Source organism: Phalacrocorax carbo, chromosome 6 (assembly GCF_963921805.1).
Source record: "Phalacrocorax carbo chromosome 6, bPhaCar2.1, whole genome shotgun sequence".
Taxonomy (NCBI): domain Eukaryota; kingdom Metazoa; phylum Chordata; class Aves; order Suliformes; family Phalacrocoracidae; genus Phalacrocorax; species Phalacrocorax carbo.
In genome coordinates, this window is record NC_087518.1 from 34,633,373 (window position 1) to 34,657,479 (window position 24,107).

Sequence of the window (24,107 nt, forward strand, 5' to 3'; positions counted from 1 at the left end):
CGTCGCTGGGAGCGCCGCCACCGGTGATTGGAGGATCAGGGCGCGGGGGCAAGATGGCAGCGCCAGCCCGGCGGAGCGTGGTGTTCGTGACAGGCAACGCCAAGAAGCTGGAGGAGGTGGGCGGGGGCGGGTGGGCTAGCCTCCCCTCCCCTCGCCTCGCCTCGCCTCACCTCACCTCACCTCACCTCACCTCCCTCCGCAGGTCACCCAGATCCTCGGGGACTCCTCTCCCTACACGCTGGTGGCGAGGAAAATTGACCGTAAGTTGGCGGCGGGGCCCGGGGGGACGCGGCGGCCTGGCCCGGTCCGGGTGTCTCCTTAGCGCCGGCCTTTGTGTCCCCAGTGCCGGAGTACCAGGGGGAGCCGGACGAGATCTCCGTGCAGAAGTGCCGAGAAGCCGCCCGGCAGGTCGCTCCCTTTTCCCCTTCCTTTTTCGGTGCGGGAGCCCTGGGGGACCCCAGTCCCCGGCGGGGCTGGAGACGACTGGGGGCGTCGGGCCTCGGACTCGGCCCTGAGGAAAGTCAGGGCACATCCGGGCCGGGCCTGGCTGCGTTCCCATCGCCCGGCTGTTTCTGACCTGCACTGGGCAGTGGTGAATTCTCACCGGTGACACAGTGTTTAGGCAGTCCCGCTGCTGCTCCGCTGGCCTCTTGTGTCATAGAATCACAGAACCATTAAGGTTGAAAAAGACCTCTGAGATCATCAAGTCCTACCATCAACCCAACACCACCATGCCTCCCAAACCATGCCCTGAAGTGCCGCATCTACATGTTTTTTGAACACCTCCAGGGATGGTAACTCCACCACCTGCTTGGGCTGTTCCAATGCTTGACTATTTCAGTAAAGAAATCTTCCCTAATATCCAACCTAAACCTCCCCTGACACAACTTGCAGCCATTTCCTCTCATCCTATCACTAGTAACTTGGGAGAAGAGACCGACCCCCACCTCACTACAGTCTCCTTTCAGGTAGTGGTAGAGAGCCATAAGGTCTCCCCTCAGCTGCTTCTTCTCCAGGCTAAACAACCCCAGCTCCCTCAGTCGCTCCTCATAAGACTTGTTCTCCAAACCCTTCACCAGCTTTGTTGCCCTTCTCTGGAAACGCCTCAGCACCTCCAAGTCCTTCTTGTAGTGAGAGGCCCAAAACTGAACACAGCATTTGAGGTGTGGCCTCACCAGTGCTGAGGACAGGGGCACAGTCACTTCCCTACTCCTGGTGGCCACACTATTCCTGATACAAGCCAGGATGCTGTTGGCCATCTGGGCACACTGCTGGCTCATGTTCAGCCATGTCCCTCGAGCAACAGGAGGGCATGACAGCTCCATCAGTCCAGCCCCAGCGGTTGTGGGACACTGAGTTTTCTGTCAGCTGGAACTTCTGATGGACCCCTTTCCAGAGCTGTGTCTGGGAGGGGTGTCTTAAAAGAACCAAGTGAGGATTGAGACTCGAGGAGAATGTAGATGTTCCTCCAGGACACAGGCTTTCATCCTCCTTGTCCCACCATTCCCGCCTCCAAGACGGTAGGGGGTGTTCAGTTCTGCTCATTTTTCTCCATGTGAGATCTTCCCTATCACACTTCAGCCACTCCGGCCTGCCTAGGAAGAGCACGGGTTTAGCTCTGTCTGTCTGGTATGGACTGCCGAAGAACTTTAGTGGTTGGTGGATTTTTGTGATGTTCCTGTTATTGTAGAAACATGAGAATAAGACAGAGCAAGAAAATGGGGTTGGAGGCAGTGCCTTCCCCTAGGTCTAATGTTTCCATTTCTTGGGTTTTTGCTGTAGGTTCAGGGACCTGTTATAGTAGAGGATACCTGCTTGTGCTTCAACGCCCTGGGCGGGCTTCCAGGGCCGTACATGTAAGTACGAGGGCACTTGCTTCACCTTCCATGTCTTAGAGTTAGGAGCACAGGCTGGCGGGGTGTGCTTCATGGGGGATTCTCCACCGGCCAATGGCAACAGGGTCAGGGAGGTGATTACTGGTCTCTGTACTCTGCCTCATCCTGCACCCCAGGGGCTTGACTTTAACTCCTTAAGCCCTGCTCTAAGTCATGGTGCAGGATGAGATTGTCAGACCCAAATTGTTGGCTCTGGCTCCCGATCTGTGGTGCTTGCTCTTGCAGCCAGCTTGTGAACCTGGCCCCACAGGGGGCTCTGCATAGTTAAGGCACCATGTCTTTCAGCAGGACTCTGGGATGAGTGTGCTATAGGTTCTCATAGGGACTGCTTTAATCCAGCAGATAACAAGATTATTACATTACAGTGTAAATCCTCTTTAAAAATACTGCCTTATCTCCTGGAATTAACTTTTAGTGTGATTAATTCTTCCAAACTATCTCTGCTGAGCTAAGCAGAGACATAAAAGCTTTATATGATGAAGTTGGCACTAGAATCGGGTGTAAGATGTGAAAAATCCGAGCTGAGAAACATATTTCGGCATGTCAGTGTTCACAAGTGAGAACTGGGTTATTTACGTAGACCTCAGTACTGCAGTAAATTAAATACTCCACTGCTATTTTCACTGTGTCCCATTCAGTTTAAAACCTAAGTCGGTCATTATTGGTAAATAGTCCAGAATGAGGTGATTTGACAGCATGTTTAAGAGGGATTCAAAGGGCTGTGAAAATGTAGGCAACAATGTCTCAAGGACGCCTGTGTTTGTGAGAAATAATAGCAAAAATTAATCTTCCCTCTCTTCTTCCCTGTCAGAAAATGGTTCCTGGAAAAACTGAAACCAGAAGGTACTGCCTCCTGTGTTACTGCTCTGCACATAACTTGGTCCTTTCTTAGTTAAATGGATCCCTGCACATGCTGGGTTCTGCTGAGCATGCTGGCCCACTGCGCTCCCCATTTCATAGCTGGTTCCTTTCTTCTCCATCCAGCTCTGCCCCTTTGCATTCTCTCCCTGAGCCTGTTCTGTGCCCTGCTTCACGGGATGTTGTTTCCCCCAGTCGTTTCAGCATCATCCCTGGATTCCCAGAGTCCTGCCTGGCAGCGCTTGTGGGAACTTCTTGTTTGTCATCAGTATAACCTGGAAGACCTGCTGCTCCCTTTGGCTTCTGGGCAAGGTCCTCCGCTAATGCTCACCTCCCCGATGTGCAGTGACTTCCTTTGATCCCATAGTTAAGAGTGTGACTGCAAATTCTGCACTGGTGTCACAAGCGTGAGCATTAATCATGCTAATTCAGAGTGGGCTTTAGTCCTCTGTGGTGCCGCATGCTCATTTGCTTCTGCTCCCAGATTAATAGCAGGTCCCTGCAGCTCATGCTGTGTTAGGTCTGCTGGCTTCAGTCATGCAAGGGACTCTGCCAAAAGCGTCCTTATGCCTAAGCTTTGTCACCTCCTATAGTTCTCCCTTGTGGATGTGAATCCAGAATGCTCCCTCAATCCGTCTCTAGGTGGGTGTGTCGCACTCTGAAGGAAAGGCAGTAACACCAGGATCCTTTCTGTGTCGCTCAGGCCTGTACAAGCTGCTGGCTGGGTTTGAAGACAAATCTGCCTACGCTCTCTGTACCTTTGCATTCAGTACTGGGAACCCAGAGGAGCCAGTGAAGCTGTTCAAAGGCCAGACTCATGTAGGTATTGTACTTGGGGAAGGGAATGTGCTGAAGAAGGAGGGCTGTAATGTGAATTTTGTAACAGCATTGGCTCTGTGAGGACAATTTTAGTGGCTCCTGGGTGTCTGAACACCCTCGGAGCTTGTTGGAAAGAGGCTGATGGGGAGGGCATCTGGTGGGTGGGTGCTGAATGCTGCAGCCGTTTTGCCCAGCTGTACGTGCTGAACACTTTGCACGTTACCTTGGGCTCTTCAGCCCCCTCACCTCCCTCTGGCAGGGCTGTCTTTGAGTGCAGTTGTTAGCTCTGTTAATTGAGGGGAGTCAAGGGGCTGTCAACACAGGGCAGTGTGATGGAGCACTGAGTTTGGGGCTGCTAACTTTGTTTACATCCTGGGAATGAGGACAGAACTGCGTGCCAAGCCTTCGGTGACCTCCGCATGAGCCATGGCCATGCATAGCTCTTCAGTCTGTGTTTGAAATGCAACTGCGAGGGAGGTGTCGCAAAACCACAGCTTGTGGAGCTTTTCTGCTTTTTCATGGCAGGGGCTGATAGTGGAGCCCAGAGGCCCTCGAGATTTTGGCTGGGATCCCTGCTTCCAGCCAGATGGCTACCACCAGACGTAAGTAGAGTTTTACCTACAGCTCTTTATGTAAGGAAAGCCAGCGTTGAGGTTGTGTGCGGAGAGGAACCTGCTTACAGGGAAGGGCAGCAGGGAGAAAATGCCCTCCTGGATTTGAATGTGGTGGGTGACGGGGAACCCCCGGCTCAGGACGGGGGTTGTTGGCTTTGCCAGTGTGTCAGCACAGATGCCCTGCAGGGAGATGGCAAGCAGCAGGGGAATACTTGGTGACTTGGCAGGGGACATGCCATAGCATCTCTGCTGCTAAGACTTGTGGTTTCTCTCCCCTCCAGCTATGCTGAACTACCCAAGGCAGTGAAGAATTCCATCTCCCACCGGTACAGAGCACTGAGCGAGCTCTCTGCCTTCTTTCTTCAAAGCAACTCGACAGAGCCCCGCTCTGGTCCCAGCTAGCCTCGCTGGGGCTGGGGACACCCTGTGTTGTTTGTGTCGCAGACTGCACCGGGGGAGCTCTGCTCCGCTGCGGCCTGCCATTAAATCTGCTCGTTTTGAAGCCACTGGTGTCTTTTTTTCCCCGATTCCCCGTAGCCCAGCAGGGCTGGACGGTGGCAGCTGTACGTCTGCGCCCCGCAGGGCAGGGGCAGTTTGCACGGCCCGCCGTGCCCGGGGGGGTCTCCGGCCGTGCCCGGGCATTCTTTGCCGCCCTCTCTGGCTGTGGAGAGGGCACAGACCCGCGTACCGCAGAGCACCGAGCCCAGGGGCCGCGGCGGCTGCGCCCCAAGGGACGGACTCCCCTGCCGGGAGCGCGCCCGGGCCGTCGTCCTGCGCGGCGAGCCAATGGGAAGTGGCCGGCGGGGGAGAAGCAGCCAATGGGCTGCCAGGCCGCCCGCGCACCCGGAAGCAGTCGGCGCGCTGCCGGGACACGTGCGGCGGGAGCGGCGCCGGGGCCATGGAGCTGCTGCCCCGCCGCCCCGGGGAGTTCGGGTCCTCCCGCTACTGGGACCGGTTCTTCCGGCAGCGCGGGCAGCGGCCCTTCGAGTGGTACGGGGCCTTCCCGGACCTCTGCCCTGTCCTGCACAAGTACGTCCGGCCCCGCGATAAGGTGAGCCTCCCCCGGGCCGTCCTCCTCCTGGGCGGCGAGCTCTGTGCCGCCCTGCCCCGCCTCACACCGCCAACGCGCGCTGACGCGGGCGGTGCGAAGCCCCCCGTGAGCAAGAGAACGGGAGAGATCCGCGAGTTGCCCCGGACGGGGAGCTCCGGGCGTTAAAGCATCCACATCGTCCCCAAAAGAGATGCATTGCTTCTCTGCCCGTGTGGCTTTTCTATGTGGAAACGTTATCTCGGCGCCCCCGAGAGTGGGTTTGCGGGTGTGGCTTTCACAGAAGGCTGGTGGCTGTGGCTGATACTTGCTCATAAAACACTTCGGGGCATGTTTCCAGGGCATTCTTATGGTCACACTGCTCTTGTGCTGCTCCCCAGGTTCTGGTGGTAGGCTGCGGGAACTCGGAGCTGAGCGAGCAGATGTATGACTTGGGGATGTGTGAGGACATTGTGAACATTGACATCAGCGATGCAGTGATCCGTCAGATGCAAGAGCGGAGCGGGAGCAAGAGGCCAAAGATGAGCTACCTGCTGATGGACGTGCTTCAGATGGACTTCCCTGACGCCCACTTCCAGGTGGTCCTGGACAAAGGCACACTGGATGCCATCCTCACTGATGAAGAGGAGGCCACTCTAGCCAAGGTGGACAAGATGTTTGCTGAGATCAACCGGGTCCTGCAGCTAGGAGGGCGCTACCTCTGTGTCTCCTTGGCTCAAGCCCACGTGCTGAAGAAAGCAGTGGAGTACTTCTCCCAGGAAGGCTGGGTTGTGCGTGTCCATCAGGTGGCCAGCAGCAGGGAGAAACAGCAGTTTGTCCTACCTGTCTTTGTCTATGTCATGACAAAGTTCAGGAAGATCCCTGGCTCAGCATCGCAGATCCTGGAGATCTGCCCTGAGGAACAGGACAAGCCGATGCGGGTGGAGAGCGCGGAGCGGCTGGTGGCAGCAGTGAAGGATCGGCAGCATTATGCCCTGCTCTGCAGCCAGCTGACCAAAACCCCTTGCGTGGAGCAGGTTTCCCTGGACCTGTGTGACAAAGAGAGCGAGAGGCCTCGCTACACACTGCATGTGGTTGACAGCCCCTCGGTGAAACTTTCCCGGGACAATCACTTCGCCATCTTCATCAGTGAGTACAGCCTCTACTGCCTGCAAAGAGATGGTGCTCTGGCCAGGAGCTGTAAAACGGCCAGCGATCCTGGCCCTGCTGCAGTCGGGGCTAGAGAGGGGAATAACCTGTGGGGTTCGGTTGATGTTTTAGTCCTGGCTTTGCGGAGGGACATGTGTTTGCCTGGTGGTGCAAGCAGAGATCTGGCACAGAGCTCACTGGCTGAGCGGATGCTCATCTGGCCGCAGAGGGATGCTGCCTGCCCTGCCTCCAAGGTGGTGATTCCTGCCTTGATGCTGGTGACAGCTGCCATAGCACATCACCGCATAAAGCCAGAGTGCAGTGGGCACAGCCAGAAAGGTGTCACTGGTCTGCGTGGGCATCCTGATTTGCCAGGGCCAGGTTGCTTGGGGGTGCACTTTGCTTTTGTGCTTGCACCTCATGGAGACATGCTGGGCTCTGCCATCAGCAGAGTTCCCCCCCTGTGCACCTGCAAAACTGGGGCTTGGCACATCCTGGAGACGGGTCTTGAGGCTGTTGGGTGCCCCCTTCTTATGAGATGTGGTTTTTTGTCTCCTGCATAAGCCTGTCCAAAATGGGGAAGGTCCTGGCTCTCTTGATAGTTGCAGAGCATGGCTCTAGGCATGCAGTGGTGCCTCCTCGTGATGTCTTGCCATTCCCTGTGGCTCCTCTTTTGGAGGCCGGGGTGGTCGCTCAGGGACTGTGACTGGCCTAGGCTGATGGCACACCCTTCTGCAGTCCCACAGGGCAGAGAAACCGAATGGCTCTTTGGGACGGAGGAAGGGCGGAGGCAGCTGGCTGCCAGCGCGGGCTTCAGGCGCCTGGTCACTGTGGCCCTGCACAGGGAGCAGCACTACGAGGGCATGGCTGGCATCCAGGCAGAGCTGTCAGGGAAGGTGATGGAACTGGCCCCGCCGGGCCTCCCTGCCCGGCAGCAGGTGAGCCCCACTGCCTGGCCCTCTTCCTTTGCTTCCCCAAAACTGGGGCCAGGCTGGCTCATCACCAGCAGCAAGTCTGTCTTCTCCAAGGGAGACCAAGCTGCAGTGCATGAGCTGGCTGCCTTGATGGGGAGGAGACTGGCCTCAGGTGTAGATCCTCTCAGTTTTCCTTCCAGCTGGCTGCCTTTGCTTGGAGGCAGGATACGAGGTGCCTGCATGGCAGGATTCACTGTGAAGTCCTTGCCCTCCAAAACCCAACATCCCAAGAAAACCAGGCATCCTGAAACCCTGAGAGCATCTGGCCCCTTCTTAATCCTGGCATTAACTTCTCCTGTCTCATCTGTCTTCTTCCTGGCCTAACTCCCCAAACCTCAGCTCTTGCAAGAACTCTTGGGGTGTCTTTTCCCCATACCCCAACACATGTATGAGGGGGACCTGGTGTGCCATGTACAGGGGCCTGCCTACAGCATATCCTGCTGCTCCTGCACTGTGTCCACTGTGGTCAGGACAGCAGGAATGCCAGGGTCTGTTCCTGTAGCTTTTCCTTCCTTGCACCAGTCCCTGTCCTCCCTGCAGGTGCCCTTCCTGTCTGTGGGAGGGGACATTGGGGTGCGGACAGTGCAGCACCATGACACCAGCCCCCTGAGCGGGGAGTACGTTGTGGAGGATGTGAAAGGGGATGGCACCTGCTACTTCCGCCGCCTCATCTTCCTCCGCAACAGGAACGTGGTGCAGTCAGAGGCTCGGCTCCTGGCTCCCACGCCTCTCCCAGGTATGTGGGGCAGCCAGGAAGGGGCAGGGGCCAAGGGTGACTTTTTGGGGTGGCAGAGAGCGAGATCGGTACAGGAGGTCCTGCTGGGACCTGTCTGCCTTGTCCCAGAGGACCTATGGGAGTGTTTTTACACTCTGCTGCTTGCCTTGTGGGTGTGACAGGGGCTGGAGGTGGTTAGTCGTCAGAAAGCACCCCTGTCATCCACCTAGCCTTACCAGTTGACACCTGTCATTCAGGCCAGAAGAAACGGAGAAAGGACAAGAAGAAACCCAGCCCCACTGAGCCACCTGCAGCCATCGACAAGAGCTACCTGTGCTGTGAGCACCACAGGGCCATGGTTGCGGGGCTCTGCCTGCTGCGGGGCCCTGACCCCCTCCCAGGTGACGAGGCCAGAAGTGGGAGGCTGCGTTGGGGACAGGTGCACGTGTATCCCCATGCCCCAGGTCCTTGGGCAAGGGCTTTCCTGGCCAAGATGCCCCACGTACATTTCCTGAAGCAGTTTGGAGGTTGGCGGGTGGGATGAGCAGTGGGACTGTGGCCATCCTGGTGGCTCACTGGGTACTCTCTTGGCAGGAGCCCTGCTGGCGGTGCTGGTGGTGGGGCTTGGTGGGGGCAGCCTGCCCCTATTCGTCCACGACTACTTCTCGCAGGCCTGCATGACTGTGGTGGAGATTGACCCCTCCATGCTGGAGGTGGCCACACGCTGGTTTGGCTTCTCCCAGGGCGACCGGATGCGGGTGCACATCTCCGATGGCTTGGACTATGTGGCCAAGCTGGCAGCTGAAGGTACCTTCTTGCGGAGCATCCCACGCACCCCATCAAGCCCAGTGGGTGACATGCTGGGGACCGGGGTCCTGGGCCACTTTCACCCTCTGTTTCCTGTCCCTGCCCATCACCTGCCACAGATCATGAGGTCCAGCCTTGCCAGGTTTCTGCAGCTCCCAGGCCTGTCCTTGCCAACATGTGCAGGGGACCTTAGATCTGCTGTGCCCCCCGGTGCCAAGGGCTGCTGCTGTCGTTCTCATTTGGAAAGGGGAACACTGAGAGAGAGAGTAGCATCTGTAACATGACAGAGGGGGTGTCCATTCATTGCCTCCCCACCATGTGTGGTTCACCCCTGTCCCATGGGATAACGAATCTCTGCCCGCCCTCCTGCAGCCCCAGCCCAGTACGACGCCGTCATGTTCGATGTGGACAGCAAAGACCTCGCAGTGGGAATGAGCTGCCCACCCCCGGCCTTTGTGGAAAAGCCCTTCTTGCAGAAAGTTAAAACCATCCTCAAGTCAGAAGGTAAGAGGGGACATCCATTGGTGCCCCTGCAGCTGGACTGGCTGGTCCTGTGTGGGCTTTGTGTAATCGTGCTGTGCCACCGTTTCTCATCCTGGAGAATAGCAGCTGCAGCCGGGATTGCTGCATGGCATCGGCCGCTCCTGAATGGTTCCAGATCCGGGTGTTTCAGTGGGTGTTGTGACAGCAGGGAGCGGGGTGTAGCGGATGGCCTGCGGCACTGCTGGGTCAGGCAGGCTGAGACATCCCCGGGGGGCCAAGAAAGGTTGCAGGAAGACAGAGGGTGTAGGCCGTACCTGGGAACAGATTGTGTGGCCACCCACGACCCATGTAGCAGCAGGGACGTGGAGCTGGGCCAAGGGCACTGGGAGATGCCAGTACTTGTGCTGCCATGCGGGAGACGTTTGCACCAGGGTGGCACTGATTCAGCTGTGTTCCCACAGGGAGGTAGGGAGCAAGGCGGTGTACGCAGGCTGGTCTGAACTCCCATCCCTCTCATCCTCCTGCAGGAATTTTTGTGCTCAACTTGGTGTGCCGTGACGCCCAGCTGAAGGAGTCTGTCCTGGCCACCCTCAGGGAGGTCTTCCCAATGCTCTACGCACGCCGCATTGAAGGGGAGGTCAACGAGATCCTGTTCTGCCAGCCCAGCCCCGAGGGCCAGCAGGACCCCATAGAGCTGGCGGCACGTGCCCAGGCACTGGAGGGGGCCCTGCGGCAGCTTGGGCGCCCCTGGGACAGCTCGTACGTGCTGGCGGACATACTGCAGGCTGTCAACATCCTCTGAGAGGGTCTCCAATGCCATTTGAACAAGAGAGAGGTCCTCACATGGGTGCTGTGACCCCGCAGTGGTGGGGTGCCCATGGCTGGGACTGCTGCCCTTGGGGGACTGGTGCTGGCGTGGGTCTGCCTGAAGGATGGGACTGGCATGGGGAGGTGCTCTGCACAGCACGGCTCCTTGGGAGCAAGTCCAGGACCGTGGAGGGCTGTGCAGCCCAAGGGGCAGCATTGGGATGGTGAGCCAAGGAAGGTGCTGGGGGACTGGGGGTTTGGGTCTGTCCCCATTGCTTTCCTGTTGTGGGAAAAACATCCCTCTGACCGTCCCCTTTCCCTCCAGCATGGCTCCTTCCCTCTGATGCTGCCTCTCCCCACATCTCCAGCATCCCTGGTCACTGGTACCTGTGCAGAGCCCCAGCCCTGCCCCAAGCCTGGTTGTGGATGTGTATGGGTGGGCCAAGAGCTGTGAAAATAAAGTGTTCAGGGCTGCTCTGAGGCCTGCAGTGCTTTGCTAGGCTTATTTCTGGAGCACCCAGCACCCCTGCAAAAGGTATGGTCACCACTCCCCAAGGCCATATCCTGGGGGCAGGCAGCTGCCCCTTGTACCCCACTGTTCCCTCCCCACTCGCCTTTCCCAAACTGGACCCAACCATGTGACTGCCCCTCTTCTGCTTCCCTCCAGTCATCATCACTATGAACTGGGACCTCTAATGCCCTGGACCCCCAAACCTTCTTCTCCCCCTGCCTGCTGGGCCAGCAGGGATCCAACCCTGTGCTTGCACCCCTGGGGACACCAACCTGCTCACCCAGCTGGTGCAGGTCAGCCTTCCTGCAGGATGAAAAGGCAGGAGGAAAATATCCATCAGGGCTTGCCCATGGCGCTTCATTGCTGCCCAGGCAGCTCACGTTGCCTCTCCCAAGGGTTTCAAAGTCTGGTCCCTCCCTGCAAGGTTTAGCTGAAGAGCCATGTGTCCCATCTGGTTACAGAGCAGCTAACCTGCTGGTGCTCTCACATTGATTAGAAGTCATCTGGGGGGGCTTGTCTTTCTTCCCTGCAGCAGCTGGTACCAAAATGAGTCTGAGACGTGGTACCAAAGCAACCGGCATGCAGACATCAAGGTGACAATACGCTCAGGCACCATGATGATTTGCCGCTGATGCTCACCCCATGCTCCCTTCCATCACTGGTACCCTGAGTGAGGACATCTTTCTGGCAGCTGCTTCCCAAAGCAAACCCTCCCCAGCCATGTTTTCACAGCCCGGAGTGGTAACAACACACCAGAAGGAGCTCCAGGAGGGATCTGACCTAGCCGTTGGCTTGGAGGCAACAGCAGCCACATCTCAGCATTGCTGCTGGAGCCATCTCACCAGCTTTGCAGCTCGTGCACCGTCTCCCACTAGGGTGTTGGTGGGCTGCCTGTCATCAGCCTTTCCTTCCTCAGCAGGACCCAGCTCTCCTCCACCTGTGGGAAATCCTCCTTTGTTTCAAAGCCAAGCAAAAGGGTGTATGAGCCCAAGGGTTTGCAGTTCCCCAGCCCCGCAGGGGCCATGGAAGCGGCACTGCAAGGGTTCTCACCCCCTAAACTGGTGGGCACTGCAGCCACTGCACTGATGCAGGAGGTGGGGCTATTTGTGCCCAGGAGGCACTATTACAGCTGTGCCAACAGCAAGCACGTCCTTCTGATCAGTGTCTGTGGCTATATTTTAATTTGCTAGCAGGTTCTGCTTTGGAAACCACTCTGTTCAAATCACTTCTCTGATGCTCCCTGCCTTATTCCCCTTCACTCAGAGGGACAATTTGGTGCCCTACTTTATCCCTGGGCTGGCCCGCTTCTACGCAGAGGGAGCAGATACTTTTTTTTAAATAAGTGCTTTTGATGGTTCCCAAGTGCTCGAGAGCAGGGCTGGCCTGCTCCCTGCCTCAGATAAAGGATGGCAGTGTGGGTGCGTGCCCTGTGTATGTTGCTCACCACCCAGTCGCTCCTCTGGGCTGTAGTGCATTCAGGACAGCATGTGGTCACTGGTCAATGGGAGAGACAAAGCTGAAGCTTGAGCTGGGTGGAAGTCAGCCTGTGCCCATGCAGTTAGTTTCTAAAGCTTCTCTGTGATGAGCACTTTTTTGAAAGATCATAGAATCATTAAGGTTGGAAAAGACCTCTAGGATCGTCAAGTCCAACCATTACCCCAACACCCCCATGCCCTGAAGTGCCACGTCTACACGTTTTTTGAACACCTCCAGGGATGGTGACTCTACCACCTCTCTTGGCAGCCTGTTCCAATGCCTGACCATTCTTTCAGTAAAGAAATTTTCCTAATATCCAATCTAAGCCTCCCCTGATGCAACTTGAGGCCATTTCCTCTCATCCTATCGCTAGTAACTTGAGAGAAGAGCTATCTGTTATCCATCCAGCTTAGCGACGACAAATTTCTCAACTGGATCAGCAGTGCTGCATTTAGTCTATTTTTAACTTGGTTTTCAATTCTTAACATAATTCCAATGACATAGGTTTGTGTGTGTGCCCTTTATTTTACCAAAACCATCTCTTTTCTTCCCCAGGAGCTTACACAAAGGCTGAGTTCATTCCTCCCTTGTCCAGTTCTGCCTTTCTGTTGTGCTTCCTAACTGCTGGGTAATGCCACATCCTGGTGTAAAAACAAAAGCCATCTATTAGAAACAACGTAAGGATGAAATCTCAGTTCATTGCAGCTGTCCTTGCAGCTACTGACAGCCCTATGAGTTTAGTGTGGAAATACATTTCAGCTGGAAAATTGGCAAATTCATGAGTGCTGCAAATACCTGAAGTCCTCCTCTGCAGGTAAAATGCTCTGAGGATGGAATAATTGATGTGTAGTAAATATTTCTCTCCTGGCAGCCAAAACATGAAGCTAATGTACATGTTTGGCAACTGTGTTTCTGTTGAGTGTTTTGGCAATATACTCATGTTTGCATCCCTTACTTGCTTCCTTCCTTTGCAGCGTAGGCATGCTGTAAGTGGCAGGATAGAAACAAGCACTGCTGTCGCTTAGCAACCTCTGCTGGCTTTGAGATTTTGACTTTTTTCCTTTCTGGATTTCCCAGCACAAAAAGAGACGGCAGTGTAACTCACCACATGGCTCAGGCATGAGGCTGCAGCCAGCTGGGGGTGCTTTGGTCTGGTCCAGTCCCAATCCATCTTGGAGCATTGCATCCGTGTCCTGCTGCTGCTCCAGTGAGCAAGGCATTGAAAGTTGATGGGTCAGCCCTGGGTTTCCTGATCTTGAGTGGAGGGATACAGCTGGTCAGGCTCAGCAGTGGAGGCTCTTTGGCCCAGGGTGACTCTCTGGCCAGGCAGCTGGCGAGACAGTGATGCTATAAAGCAGGCAGCAATGGGGTGTGACACATGTACCCCGTATGGTATAACCTCCTCAGGTGTCACAGCCTAGATCCCTGCTCTACAGAAGGACTGGAAGTGGTTGGACTCTTGGGAAGAGGGTGGAGGTGGATGGGGGACGTACTGTCACCAGCTGAAAGTATGTCAAGCACCTGGAGAGATTTTGCAGTAATAAAAGCTGCAGGGACCGAGCACTGAGGCTGATTCCCTCCAGCTGGGAAGAGCTCTGCTGGGGTGAGCCTGGTCCCACTGGCTGTGGATGCTGCTGCCGCCCATGAGTGGCAGGGTCACAACACCGCAAGGGCTGCACAGCCATGTTCCTGAGATTGGAAGCGCCTGGGAAGTGTTTTGTCCATGAAATCTTCCCTCAGGGAAGGACTTGGCTTGCCTGGCTTTGTGACCAAGGAAGCAGGAGTGCTGCCAGGCTGCAGTGAGGAAGTATGACTCTTTCCTGGGTTGCTCAGGGCTGCAGAGAACCATCTCTGTGGTCTGCAGTGCAGCACGGTGGCCTTTTTCTACACTGCGTCTGGACACACCTGACTCAAGGATGCAGCTGAAGGTCACGGGACAGGAGAGAGGCCACCATGCCAGATGGTACAGGGACTGGGAGGTCACTGTCCTGCGATCTGCAAGTCAGCTGTGTCACAGGCTACAGGGGAGAGGCGGAAGGCACTGCCTCTTTACAGGGGGAAATGCTACAGCCACTCTGGCTTTCTTTCACTGCCTTTAATTCTATCTTTTGCAGCTTCAAGGTCTGAGATCTCCTGGCAGATACTCAGGCATAATGCTGACCAGCAGGTTCATGCCAGCACTGCAGAGCCAGGTGCTGCTGAGAACTTGAGAGCTCCCCTGTGCATGGGGCTCCTTGACCACAGCTCCTCCTGCTTTGTGCCGATCAGCTGCCTGAAAAGCTCTGCAAGACTCGGGGTTTGTATCTAAACCAACAGGGGGGTGGGCAAGGTCCCTGGAGAGAAGACAATCGTGTGAAGGAGCCTGCCTCTTCTAAATGCTTTCTGGGGGAGGGGAGAAGGATGCAGCCTCATCTGTGCTCTGCTCCCCCAGGGTCCTGTCTGCTCTCCTGGCAGGGGAGCGTGCCTTGTTCTTCACTGCAGGCATCTGCAGATCTCTCTTGTAGTTTATATATAACTCATTTTTCAAGAAGGGAATAGCATTGGTGTGTGTCTATAAAGCAGCCTGGGGACCTGATCCAAATGTTCTCAGTTTTAACGTCACGCTGCCTGGTTAGGAAGAAGTGTCCATGGGTAAGTTTGTGGGCTGAAATGCTACAGCTGCGCCCTGAAACCAGCTTATTTTTGCCTTATATTTTTTTTTGAAGCCAGGGCAGGACAAACTTGCTATCTGTAGGCTTGATCTGAAATGCACTGGGGGCTTTGGCAGGGCTGGGGGCCCTAGGCAGGCCATGCTGGAGGCAGTGACATTTGGTGACAAATGGAAGTGAGCAGCCCATGCTGACAGAGACGGCGGGGCTGGCGTGCCACCCTGGGGAGCAGGGCACCCTTCCCGCCGTGCTGGGGAGAAGTGTTCGGTGAAGGTCTTCTCTCCTTGCCAAGCCTGGCATGTGGCAAAAGGAAATGATAAATATCATGGGGCACGACGGAGGGGTAAAAATAGGGCATGTTTACCTGGCTAACCGATGAGCAATGCAGCTCTATGCTCCTGCTGTGCCCTCAGGGATCGCACCTGGTGCTCTCCAGGAAAATGGTTTCTTGTATGGCCCTCTGATTCTGGTTCGGGTCTGTCTTTTTTTTTTTTTTTTTTTTGGGGGGGGGGCAGTTGTTATACATTACAAGAAGCTTTGCAATTGTCTCCGCTAGTCCTATCCCTATTTCCTTTAATTTAGCCACTCTGAGACAACAAATCCATAAAGCTAGGGTGGGCTCTGCATGGGGGGTTGGAACAAGCTGCCTGGAGAAGTCAGTTAGAAAAAGCAGAGACCTGAAGATACGCTCAGGTGCCCTTCCTCTCTTTTTCACTGCTCTCTTGGAACCGTTGGAAAAACGAGCACCCTAGTGATAACAGGGGCAGGCATAATGAAGATGTTTGTGCTTTTTTCCAGGAGGTGGGAAATCTATACTTGGCTGCTTGTTGCTTTTTTCTGGGGTGGGGGGAGTGGATTTTTGTAAATGATGGAGTTGCAGGGTGAGTGTGGTTGCTTGGCAGCTTTAACTCAGCTTCAACAGACGGGTTTGGAAACTTCCCAGACTTGGGGTAATAATTCAAACTTTTCCTAATCATAAACATTTTCTTATTTTATTTTTGTTAATTGTGGAAGCAAAGAAAGGTGTAATTTAAGGACCTAGTGGAAAGGACACTTCCTGAGGTTATTAATTTTATAGAGTCATCATAGATGATACAAGCCAGGATGCTGTTGGTCTTCTTGGCCACCTGGGCACACCGCTGGCTCATGTTCAGCCGGCTGTCAACGAGCACCCCCAGGCCTTTTTCTGCCAGGCCACTCTCCAGCCACTCTTCCGCAAGCCTGTAGGTTTGCATGGGGTTGTTGTGACCAAAGTGCAGGACCCGGCACTTGGCCTTGTTAAACATCATACAGTTGACCCTGGCCCATTGATCCAGCCTGTCCAGATCCCTCTGCAGAGCCTTCCTACCCTCAAGCAGATCAATACTCCCACCCAATTTGGTGTCACCTGCAAACTTACTGAGGGTGCACTCAATCCCCTCATCCAGGTCATTCATAAAGATATTAAACAGAACCGGCCCCAACACTGAGCCCTGGGGGACACACCGCTCGTGACTGGCTGCCAACTGGATTTAGCTCTGTTCACCATAACTCTCTGGGCTCAGCCATCCAGCTAGGTTTTTACCCAGTGAAGAGTACACCTGTCTAAGCCATGAGCCGCCAGCTTCTCTAGAAGAATGCATATAAAGGTGTGCATAGTGTTGCTCCTGAGTCATCGTGCGTTTTTTAGTCTTTGTTCATCTCTTGTGGAGATGTGATCCTGTCACCGGGCTGTTCTTCTACTGATCTTAATTATTTCACTGGGGCAGCACAAATTGCTCAGATGCCCAGATGGGGTGGATTTGCCCAGGACATGATATTGCTCTTCCTGACTTCAAGCCTCAGTAGAAACCCATGAACTGGAGGAAGGCCAGGCAGCTGCTCTAGTGCCTCCTGGCATAAACTGCTCACTCAGGAGCAGGGAAAAAAATAATCATGCTGCTAATTGGCATAATTATGTCAATAACCCCCAGGCCCCATCTAGATAGAAATAATCGCAAGGCTTTTCCCAGAGGCTGTGATGCTGGGGAGGTGATCTAACTGTAGCAGCAAAGCCACCGCTAGAGAAGCTGTCTCTGCATTATGCTGATTAAAAACGTTTTAGCCAGAGCTAAAGCAAACTGTTCATTTGTTTCCAGGGTTAGAAGTCAGTCTGTTATAGAGAGTAATTTTTTACACTTATTGAGAACTCTGGCCAAGAAGTTTTGATAATCCTCCAGATCGTTAGTATCTGTCAGCCTGTGGGATGTTCACAGCTCCCTTTTGTTTTGCTTTTCATGCCGAGTGAGGCTGGTGTCTGGTTTAATACGGAGGATAACTTTTATCGCTGCAGGACTCCAAAGCCTCTGTTTTGGATATTTTTGTGTTGCAACTGCTGCCAGTAATCACAGATAAATCTCATTTCTGTTGTTCGCCTGTGCTTTCAGCTCAGCCCCAGTATGCATTTTTAATTGAACCCACTGCAATGACGTGGCTCAGGCCTTGTTATTGCTTCCCAGCCAGTTCCTGAACCACCCACCTGCTACCAGCCCTGCTGGACCCAACTTCTTAGGCCTGCCCCAACACCATTCCAGTGAACCTGACCCTGGCAGTGCACCTGCCTGTGGCTGAATGTTGGTGCTGAGGGGATGGATCATGGTTTCCACTGCTCCGGTTCCCATCGTGGGTGGGAGCTGGGAGGAATTCAGCGACTGGGACTGCTCCAAAATGCCCTGTTCAGCAGATCGGGAAGTGCTGAAGCCAGCTGTCTGCCAGGTCCTGTGCCGGCAAGCGGGAACCAGCTCCTCTGTGTGCTCCTGGTTTGGCCCTGATCCCAGTTTGGTGCCAAAGACGTAGAGGAAGAGTGCATGTGACCATCCCCCCCGGTGCTGGAGGGCGGTACAGCCCTGCACTGGGGGCTCATGGAGGATGCCTCGGCCCTTTCTGCCAGCAGGATGGGGTTGCCGGCCGGGGTCGTGGCTCTCGGGGGAGAGGGGCAGCACAGCAGTCCCGTGGGTCGGTGCATGGACCTGGGCAAACTGGTCTTCGTGCCCAAAGGTCCCAGCACCGAAACCAGCTCATCCAAGTGAAGGGGATGAGCCCGTCCAGCTGCTCGAGTTGAGCAGAGTGGACAGAGGGCAAGCAGGGGCTCCAGGCCGCCGGGAAGACCCCGCAGGTGCTCTTTGCAAGCTGTGTCTTGGGCCGGTGTCACCGCGGAGAGGGCGGTGAGGACCCCCGGAGCTCGGCCCGCACCGGGCGGGGGCGTGGCCTCTCCGCGGAGGTCCCGCCCCCAGGCCCGGGGGTGGTACGCATGCGCAGTGCGGCGGCCGTTACCTGTCAGCGGCGGAGAGGAGGCGGGAGGGGACGGTGCGGTGCGGCGTGGCGGGATGGAGGGGCTCATCCCGCTCGTCAACCGGCTGCAGGACGCCTTCGCGGCGCTGGGCCAGAGCTGCCTGCTCGACCTGCCGCAGATCGCGGTGGTGGGTGGGCAGAGCGCCGGCAAGAGCTCCGTGCTGGAGAACTGCGTCTCCAGGTGAGGCGGTGGGCGCGAACGCCTCCTCAGCGCCCCCCCCCCCCCCCCCCCCCCCCCCGGCGCGTTGTTCCCAACGGTTGTTTGCCCCGCGCCCCCCCCCCCCCCATACACCCGTTCCCGTGGTCGCCGCTCTCACCCCCGTGGCGGCGGGGGGAGGCCGGTGGCGAGCAGGGAGGTATGAGTCGGCGGGGGGGCGCTCGGGGCGTTCTTCCCCTTCCCCGGTGCCGCGGGGGCGGCGAGGCAGGCCCGCTGTGGGGAAGCCGCCGCAGCTCCGGTGTGAGCCCGTTCGTGTGCCCGGTGCGGGGGGGTTAACTCCCTTCTGGGGGAAAAAATGGTGCTAAAAGCCCCAAATCCTAGTTACGGTGAAGGTTCTGGGTCTCCTCGGTTGACGGTTCTCATCCCTTTGCTATGCTTCATGCCGTCCTAATGCATGTAGGGGTATTAGCATCTTTTCTAAAAATTACTGAAAGAAGGAAGGGGAAGCCTAATGGTTCATGTGGGCCTTTTGGCAGACCGACTACGTCTCTGCAGACCTCCTGAGGTAAATGTGAACTTCACGTGCCGTTTCGTAAAGGTGCCGCCGCGTTCACTGCAAGCAGCGTGCAGGCTTCTGGAGGGAGATGGTGTTTTGGAGCGTAGCTGCAATCGTTAGTCTGCGTATAGGATCAAAAGCACTCTCATATGTCAGCGACTGGGGAACTTCCACGCGAGGAGGTCTTCATTAAGGGTGATATTAAATGCTGTGTCTATCCACAACCTGTCTGTGTGTCAGACTGCGATAGCTCTTGACATACAATATAAAAATTCTGTACAGTTGTTTTTTTATCTCCACTTCAGAACTTACTTGTACTGTGTTAAATGTCAGTTCTTCCACTTCTTTCTACTTGAAGACTGTAGGTAACTACTGATGTTGACAGTACTGCTGGTTTCTCAAGCTTAGAAAGCACAAGTGAGGTACTCAGAACTTGTTATTGGCCATCAAATTATTATAGTTTTCTTCTAACAAATAATTAAAAAGTATTTTTGTAACCTTTTGACTTTTTGATCAGTGTGCCGACAAAGCTGTGCAAAACACATGCTGAGGAGGAAAGGCACCTTCATCTTTCTTGTCAATGAGAATATTTTGGTCTCTGTGGAAAAGCCTTGTCAGGGGTGGCACCCACCTGGGGTTGGGGCTGAGTGTGGGGGAATGTCTTTCTCTGGATCCAGCTGTGCTGATGGAAGAGGTCACTGCTCCAGATGCTTGGTTTTGCTCCTGTGCTAGAGGGAACTGATCCACAGGCAGAGCTGTTCCTTTGAGTACAGTATACTTCCACTCCTGCTGCCTGAATGAGCTTGCCTGGAGCAAGAGGTGAAAGTGATCGGTTTGTGCTGATCTGGCCCATTTGGACAAGAGACTGGAACCAGCTGCACAAGTGAGACATGGACGTTTCTTGGAAGAATTATGAAGAAAGGCTAAGGGGAATGACTTTTTTCACCCACGTAGTTACTCACCATGCAGCCTCTGGACATTGTGAGAGGGTCTCTTCAGAGAAGAGCTTACAGGATACTGTGAAGCCCCAGAGTGTTTCTGTCACACGGGATCTGGAATTTGGATTCGTTCAACCTGGCCTCAGAGTTCCACATCGTTGTTTTATGCAGTCACTTCTTGAGACATAGCAGCAGCTGATCTGTAGTATCTCCCTACTTGCAAGCTTGGAGCCTATTGCAAATGTGACATTAAAATGCATTACTTCAAACTTATTCCATGAGACTTAAGCAACTGTTTTACTCGTGCCTTTCCTTCAGGCTGAGTGAGTATGTGTGGTCAGCAGATGTGTACTTGCCAAGCTGTGAGAACTTGATTGTGAACCCTCAGAACCAGATTAATAAATATCCATGATACTGAAGAGCATTTTGCTTGTCAGATCAGCAGGCAAAACTGTCTAAGGCTCTTAGTAAGCCATAGGACATTCCTGGTTTTACCGGATAACGAAGGTGCTCTCTGCAAACAAGAAGTTTATTACATCCACATCTGTTTTAATATGGCTTTTAGAGGTAGCGCATCTTGTAGAGACATGTTGCACTCACTTCTTTTTGTTAGTGGTACATGCATGATCCGTGATTAACCACAGGGTAAACATTAATAGTAACAAAGCTTTGAAATTCACATCAAAATAAAACAACCTAACATTGCTCTGAAGTTTGAGCCTTAATTCTCATGGGTTTTTGTTTTGGTTTTTGGGTTTGTTTTTTGTGTTTCATTGTTGTTATATGTTGGTTTTGTGTGTGTGTGTGTGTTTTTGCTGTTTTTTTTTTTTAACACCACATGAATCATTATCATTAGTAGATTTTGAACTCTCAGCCTTTAGAGAGACATTCGAGGTTGCCTCTATTCAGGGACAGCTGTAGTTGGTAGAGGAAGGCATGCTACCCTCCATATGGAGGGCAGGGTCTTGCTACAAACATGCTGTTGGTTAATAACCAGAGTATTTGTTATTGGAGCTCTAGTGAGGTTGGTAAAGTTGTTCTTAACTCTAGGATTAGATTGTTAGTCTCTGCTGCCTGTAGCCACTAGACCATTGTTCCTCCTTGAGTCCTTCATGGGGTCTTTGGTTGTGCGAGAATGACTTGGACAGAGGAAACCTATTTTCTAGCTTGCAGATGACATCAGTGTTGGAGCTCCTTTATGGAGCCTGACTGCCCAGGTAGCATGTTGGGCTATACTGCATTACCCACCATCTAGTTTATGCGTTGACATAGTTTTTCAGAAGCGTGAGGGATCTGGCTCTGGCATAGTTCTGTGGGCTGGCAGATGGTCTGGTAGTGGCATCCAAGTCCTGTTGTTTCTGAAGCTGCTGAGTGACATGTATCCATCGCTGTCCCCAGGGTAGAACCAAGCCTTGTTTAGGTGTATGTAGCATCCTTAATTACTAACAACAGTCAGTGAATATATTGGGATTAGATGGTGTGTTTCATCAGCATTGGCTCTGGTGCTGCATGGGGATGAACCCTGCATGTTTGCCTGCTCCAGGAATTGTGTGATGCCCAGCACTATTTAGATCATTGTATGTTGGGTTGGAACAAGGCTGGAGTTGGGCCAGTGTCAAGTCTCCCAATGTAGCCATTATTGTTACTATTTGGATTAGCATCTGCTAATGTGTTTGGAGAGTTTGCTCTTCACTTATTGCTCCTCTGTTTATAAGGAGTCTGCTGCTTTTGGTAGTCAAGGTCTGTGTTCGAAGGGTTTCCTCTCAGAATTCTGGTTTTATTTAGATGGAAACAGAGATTCCAGAGAGCACCTGAGGACAAGAGCCATTCCCATTTATGGGTTAGACCTTCATGTGTTCCGAACTGGAGCTCATGGCACTTGTTGGAGGAAATGGTATTGTCTGAAGACCAAATGTTCTTACCTGCTTCTCTTTGTAACAGAAGTAAATGTGCCCTTAAAATACCGAGCCAGTGTTTGAAGCAAAGGGTCTAGTGTGATCTTCTGGTAGAAGTTGGTGGGAGAGATTCAAAAGTGCAAAGGGGAGTCAAACATTTAATACCAGCAGATTGCCAGTGGGAAATAGGTGCTTCGCCTGGTCTTATGCCTTGCTACACATGAGTACAGGACCACGACCTTATGTGGTGTTTGTGCTTTTTAAACATCTTGCTTTTTATAATAATAGGGTTACTCACAAGAAAAACTAAGGGCAGGAAGCAATCCCTGGAAACTGTATTTGGAGAGAAAGCATTTTCTATTATTTCATATATCTAAATGGGCTTTTAGGATAACTAAAGGCACAGATTGCAAGCTACCTTGTCAAGGCCTCTTTCTCCAGATCTGAATCAGAACCTTATTTTATTCTTACAAATAGCGAGAAACTAATAATTAGATTTCAAAGCTGAAAGCTCTTTACTTCCTTCCCTACTTAATATAATATAAACTGCATGTGGCCAAATAATTGTTTTATAAGAGATGTGAGCTCTTGATTATATGCCTGTCAGTCATAATCAAACAAGCACTTTCATTTTTAAGAGCTTGAGGTCTGGTTTTGTAATACAGCTTTACAGCTTTTTGATCCAGGATGCTTTTGATGATCTCATGGCTACTGCATGTTGTATAGCTATTATGACATTTTTTTTTCAAATTACAATTCCTTGTGCACTCAGCTCATTCTTTTTTGCTGGAGATGGTGGCTGTGAAGACTACGTTGAGTCATTAGGGGAAGAGAAAGGACTTTAAATCTGGTGGCTGTTGAAGCAGAGAATTTATCCAGAGAAAGTAGACATGTACTTAGATAACTATACCTGGGGGAGGGATAGTTAAAATTGGTGCAGATATTTTATTCTTTTAGGTACCAGTCATTGACAGAAAAACTTTTTTACAGAGAATTCTTCTCTTTTGTGAAATAGGTGTGAAAAATTGAAGTGGTCGGAGATCCAAACTGAAATGTGGTGCTATGTATTCTTTTTTGTAATCTTAAGGATCTTCTGGAAATGAGAACCAGCCACTCCTTTTCCTGATTAATTAAGCCATTGTACAGCTGTATTGAGTGTATTAGTCTAGTTATCAAAATATGCTGGTGCACTGAAAACAAGAATTGTTTCTGGGTATTCTATTAAATAGAAGCAGCAGTAAATGAGACAGTGGCTTATTTAGGTTTCTTCTCCAAATACGTTTTTACATTTAGAGGTTGCAGAACAAACTTGGCCATTTAGATGGGATATAGATGGCCTAGTTTTGTCCTTAAATGTAACTCCATTGGGATTTTAAGGTGGGTTTTTTTTAATGTTAAGTCTTGAGAATTTATATATGCAAAGTGAAGCAAATGTGTAGTTAAAAACAGACATGCAAACAAATATGCTGATTTCCACCCCCATGTAAAGTAAAAGTTTTCCTCTAAAACTGCTTTGAGGATCCATATCTCTTATTTCTGGCATTTAAATTTCATCAATTAAAACGTTTCTTCTGTTTTAAGAAAAACTGTACTCTGTAGTGAGTCATAGTATAGGGAGCCCTGACTTATACACTGAACTTAAGTGCCAGAATATCAAGCGGTTCACAGAAATGCTGAATCAATAAGTAACGCTTAACACTTTTGGAGAGTGTACCTGTGAGAATGCATATACGTATGGTCTTAATGTAACTTCGTCATACTATGTACAATTTGGGTATTGCAGTGGTTTAGTGAACACACGCTTAGGATTTGAAGACTGAGTCCTAGACTGCAGAAAAACCTCAAAACTCTGCCAAAAGCAGCCTTGAAAAAACGCCAGTCTGGTCTTGAGAGCCTTCTGAGGTATCAGTGCTACAAATTCAGAGGCAGTTGTTACTGGAGGTTCAATCCATCAAGGTACTGAAGGTGACTGCTCACCTCAGACCATTTTTAAAAGCAAATAGTCATTTAGTAAGAGGTTTGTGTGGTTTTTTTCTTTTTTTTGTTTTTGTTTTCAGACTATAGGTGGCCACTTAACTTTAGATGAACTTTCCTGATTCTTAATACAGAGATGCTTCTGAAAATTCAACAGATTGTCTGACTCTGTAGGCTCTTGTATAACATTATGAATTCTGATACTCATTGCCTTCAGGAAGGAGCCCACACTTGGGATTTTGTAGTGTTGAAATCAACAAATAACAAGCACCTTTCTTGTCTTGCTGTTTATTGATGGGCATTGCTCCTGCTAATGTCTCAAGTTCATGTTATTTTCCTTTGTAGATGAAATAGAAAACAAGGCTTTCTGGTTTAGATCAGTAGATGTTAATGATAAGATAGTTTGGACGTTCACCTGTAAACATACGAAATGGTGCTGATACGGATTGCAGCAGAGGAGAAGTACAGACACTGTTCTCTTCTCTGCCACTGATT

The 24,107-nt window shown here is 52.4% G+C and overlaps 3 protein-coding genes across 8 annotated transcripts in view; all 3 read left to right on the forward strand.

Moving 5' to 3' along the window:
- The first annotated feature begins 8 nt into the window (after window positions 1–8).
- On the forward strand, window positions 9–4,688 carry ITPA (inosine triphosphatase). The gene is made up of 8 exons (XM_064454637.1): window positions 9–116; window positions 203–260; window positions 344–408; window positions 1,783–1,856; window positions 2,707–2,738; window positions 3,457–3,572; window positions 4,098–4,174; window positions 4,468–4,688. The coding sequence occupies exons 1-8, from the start codon at window positions 54–56 to the stop codon at window positions 4,586–4,588; spliced, it is 606 nt and encodes a 201-aa protein (XP_064310707.1). The 5' UTR covers window positions 9–53; the 3' UTR covers window positions 4,589–4,688.
- Window positions 4,689–5,028: 340 nt separating this feature from the next.
- On the forward strand, window positions 5,029–10,621 carry METTL13 (methyltransferase 13, eEF1A N-terminus and K55). The gene is made up of 8 exons (XM_064454636.1): window positions 5,029–5,237; window positions 5,615–6,362; window positions 7,101–7,300; window positions 7,877–8,072; window positions 8,309–8,452; window positions 8,646–8,858; window positions 9,231–9,362; window positions 9,869–10,621. Exons 1-8 carry the CDS (start codon window positions 5,085–5,087, stop codon window positions 10,141–10,143), a joined length of 2,061 nt encoding a protein of 686 aa, XP_064310706.1. The 5' UTR covers window positions 5,029–5,084; the 3' UTR covers window positions 10,144–10,621.
- A 7,449-nt stretch (window positions 10,622–18,070) lies between these two features.
- Window positions 18,071–24,107, forward strand: part of DNM3 (dynamin 3) — a 180,888-nt gene continuing 174,851 nt past the window's right edge. For all 6 annotated transcript variants that reach the window (XM_064454643.1, XM_064454642.1, XM_064454640.1 and 3 more), the window contains exon 1: window positions 18,071–18,273. In XM_064454643.1, coding sequence (XP_064310713.1) covers window positions 18,128–18,273 — 146 coding nt within the window. In that variant the 5' untranslated portion in view covers window positions 18,071–18,127. The remainder of the gene's footprint in view (window positions 18,274–24,107) is intronic.

Excerpts from the sequence above, each read along its gene's own strand:
- ITPA (XM_064454637.1), top strand. The coding sequence starts at position 54 with ATGGCAGCGCCAGCCCGGCGGAGCGTGGTGTTCGTGACAGGCAACGCC. Across the intron at positions 2,739-3,456 it reads GGAAAAACTGAAACCAGAAG|GCCTGTACAAGCTGCTGGCT; the intron begins GTACTGCCTCCT and ends TGTGTCGCTCAG. Across the intron at positions 4,175-4,467 it reads CCAGATGGCTACCACCAGAC|CTATGCTGAACTACCCAAGG; the intron begins GTAAGTAGAGTT and ends TCTCCCCTCCAG.
- METTL13 (XM_064454636.1), top strand. The coding sequence starts at position 5,085 with ATGGAGCTGCTGCCCCGCCGCCCCGGGGAGTTCGGGTCCTCCCGCTAC. Across the intron at positions 6,363-7,100 it reads TCACTTCGCCATCTTCATCA|TCCCACAGGGCAGAGAAACC; the intron begins GTGAGTACAGCC and ends ACCCTTCTGCAG. Across the intron at positions 8,073-8,308 it reads GGCTCCCACGCCTCTCCCAG|GCCAGAAGAAACGGAGAAAG; the intron begins GTATGTGGGGCA and ends CCTGTCATTCAG.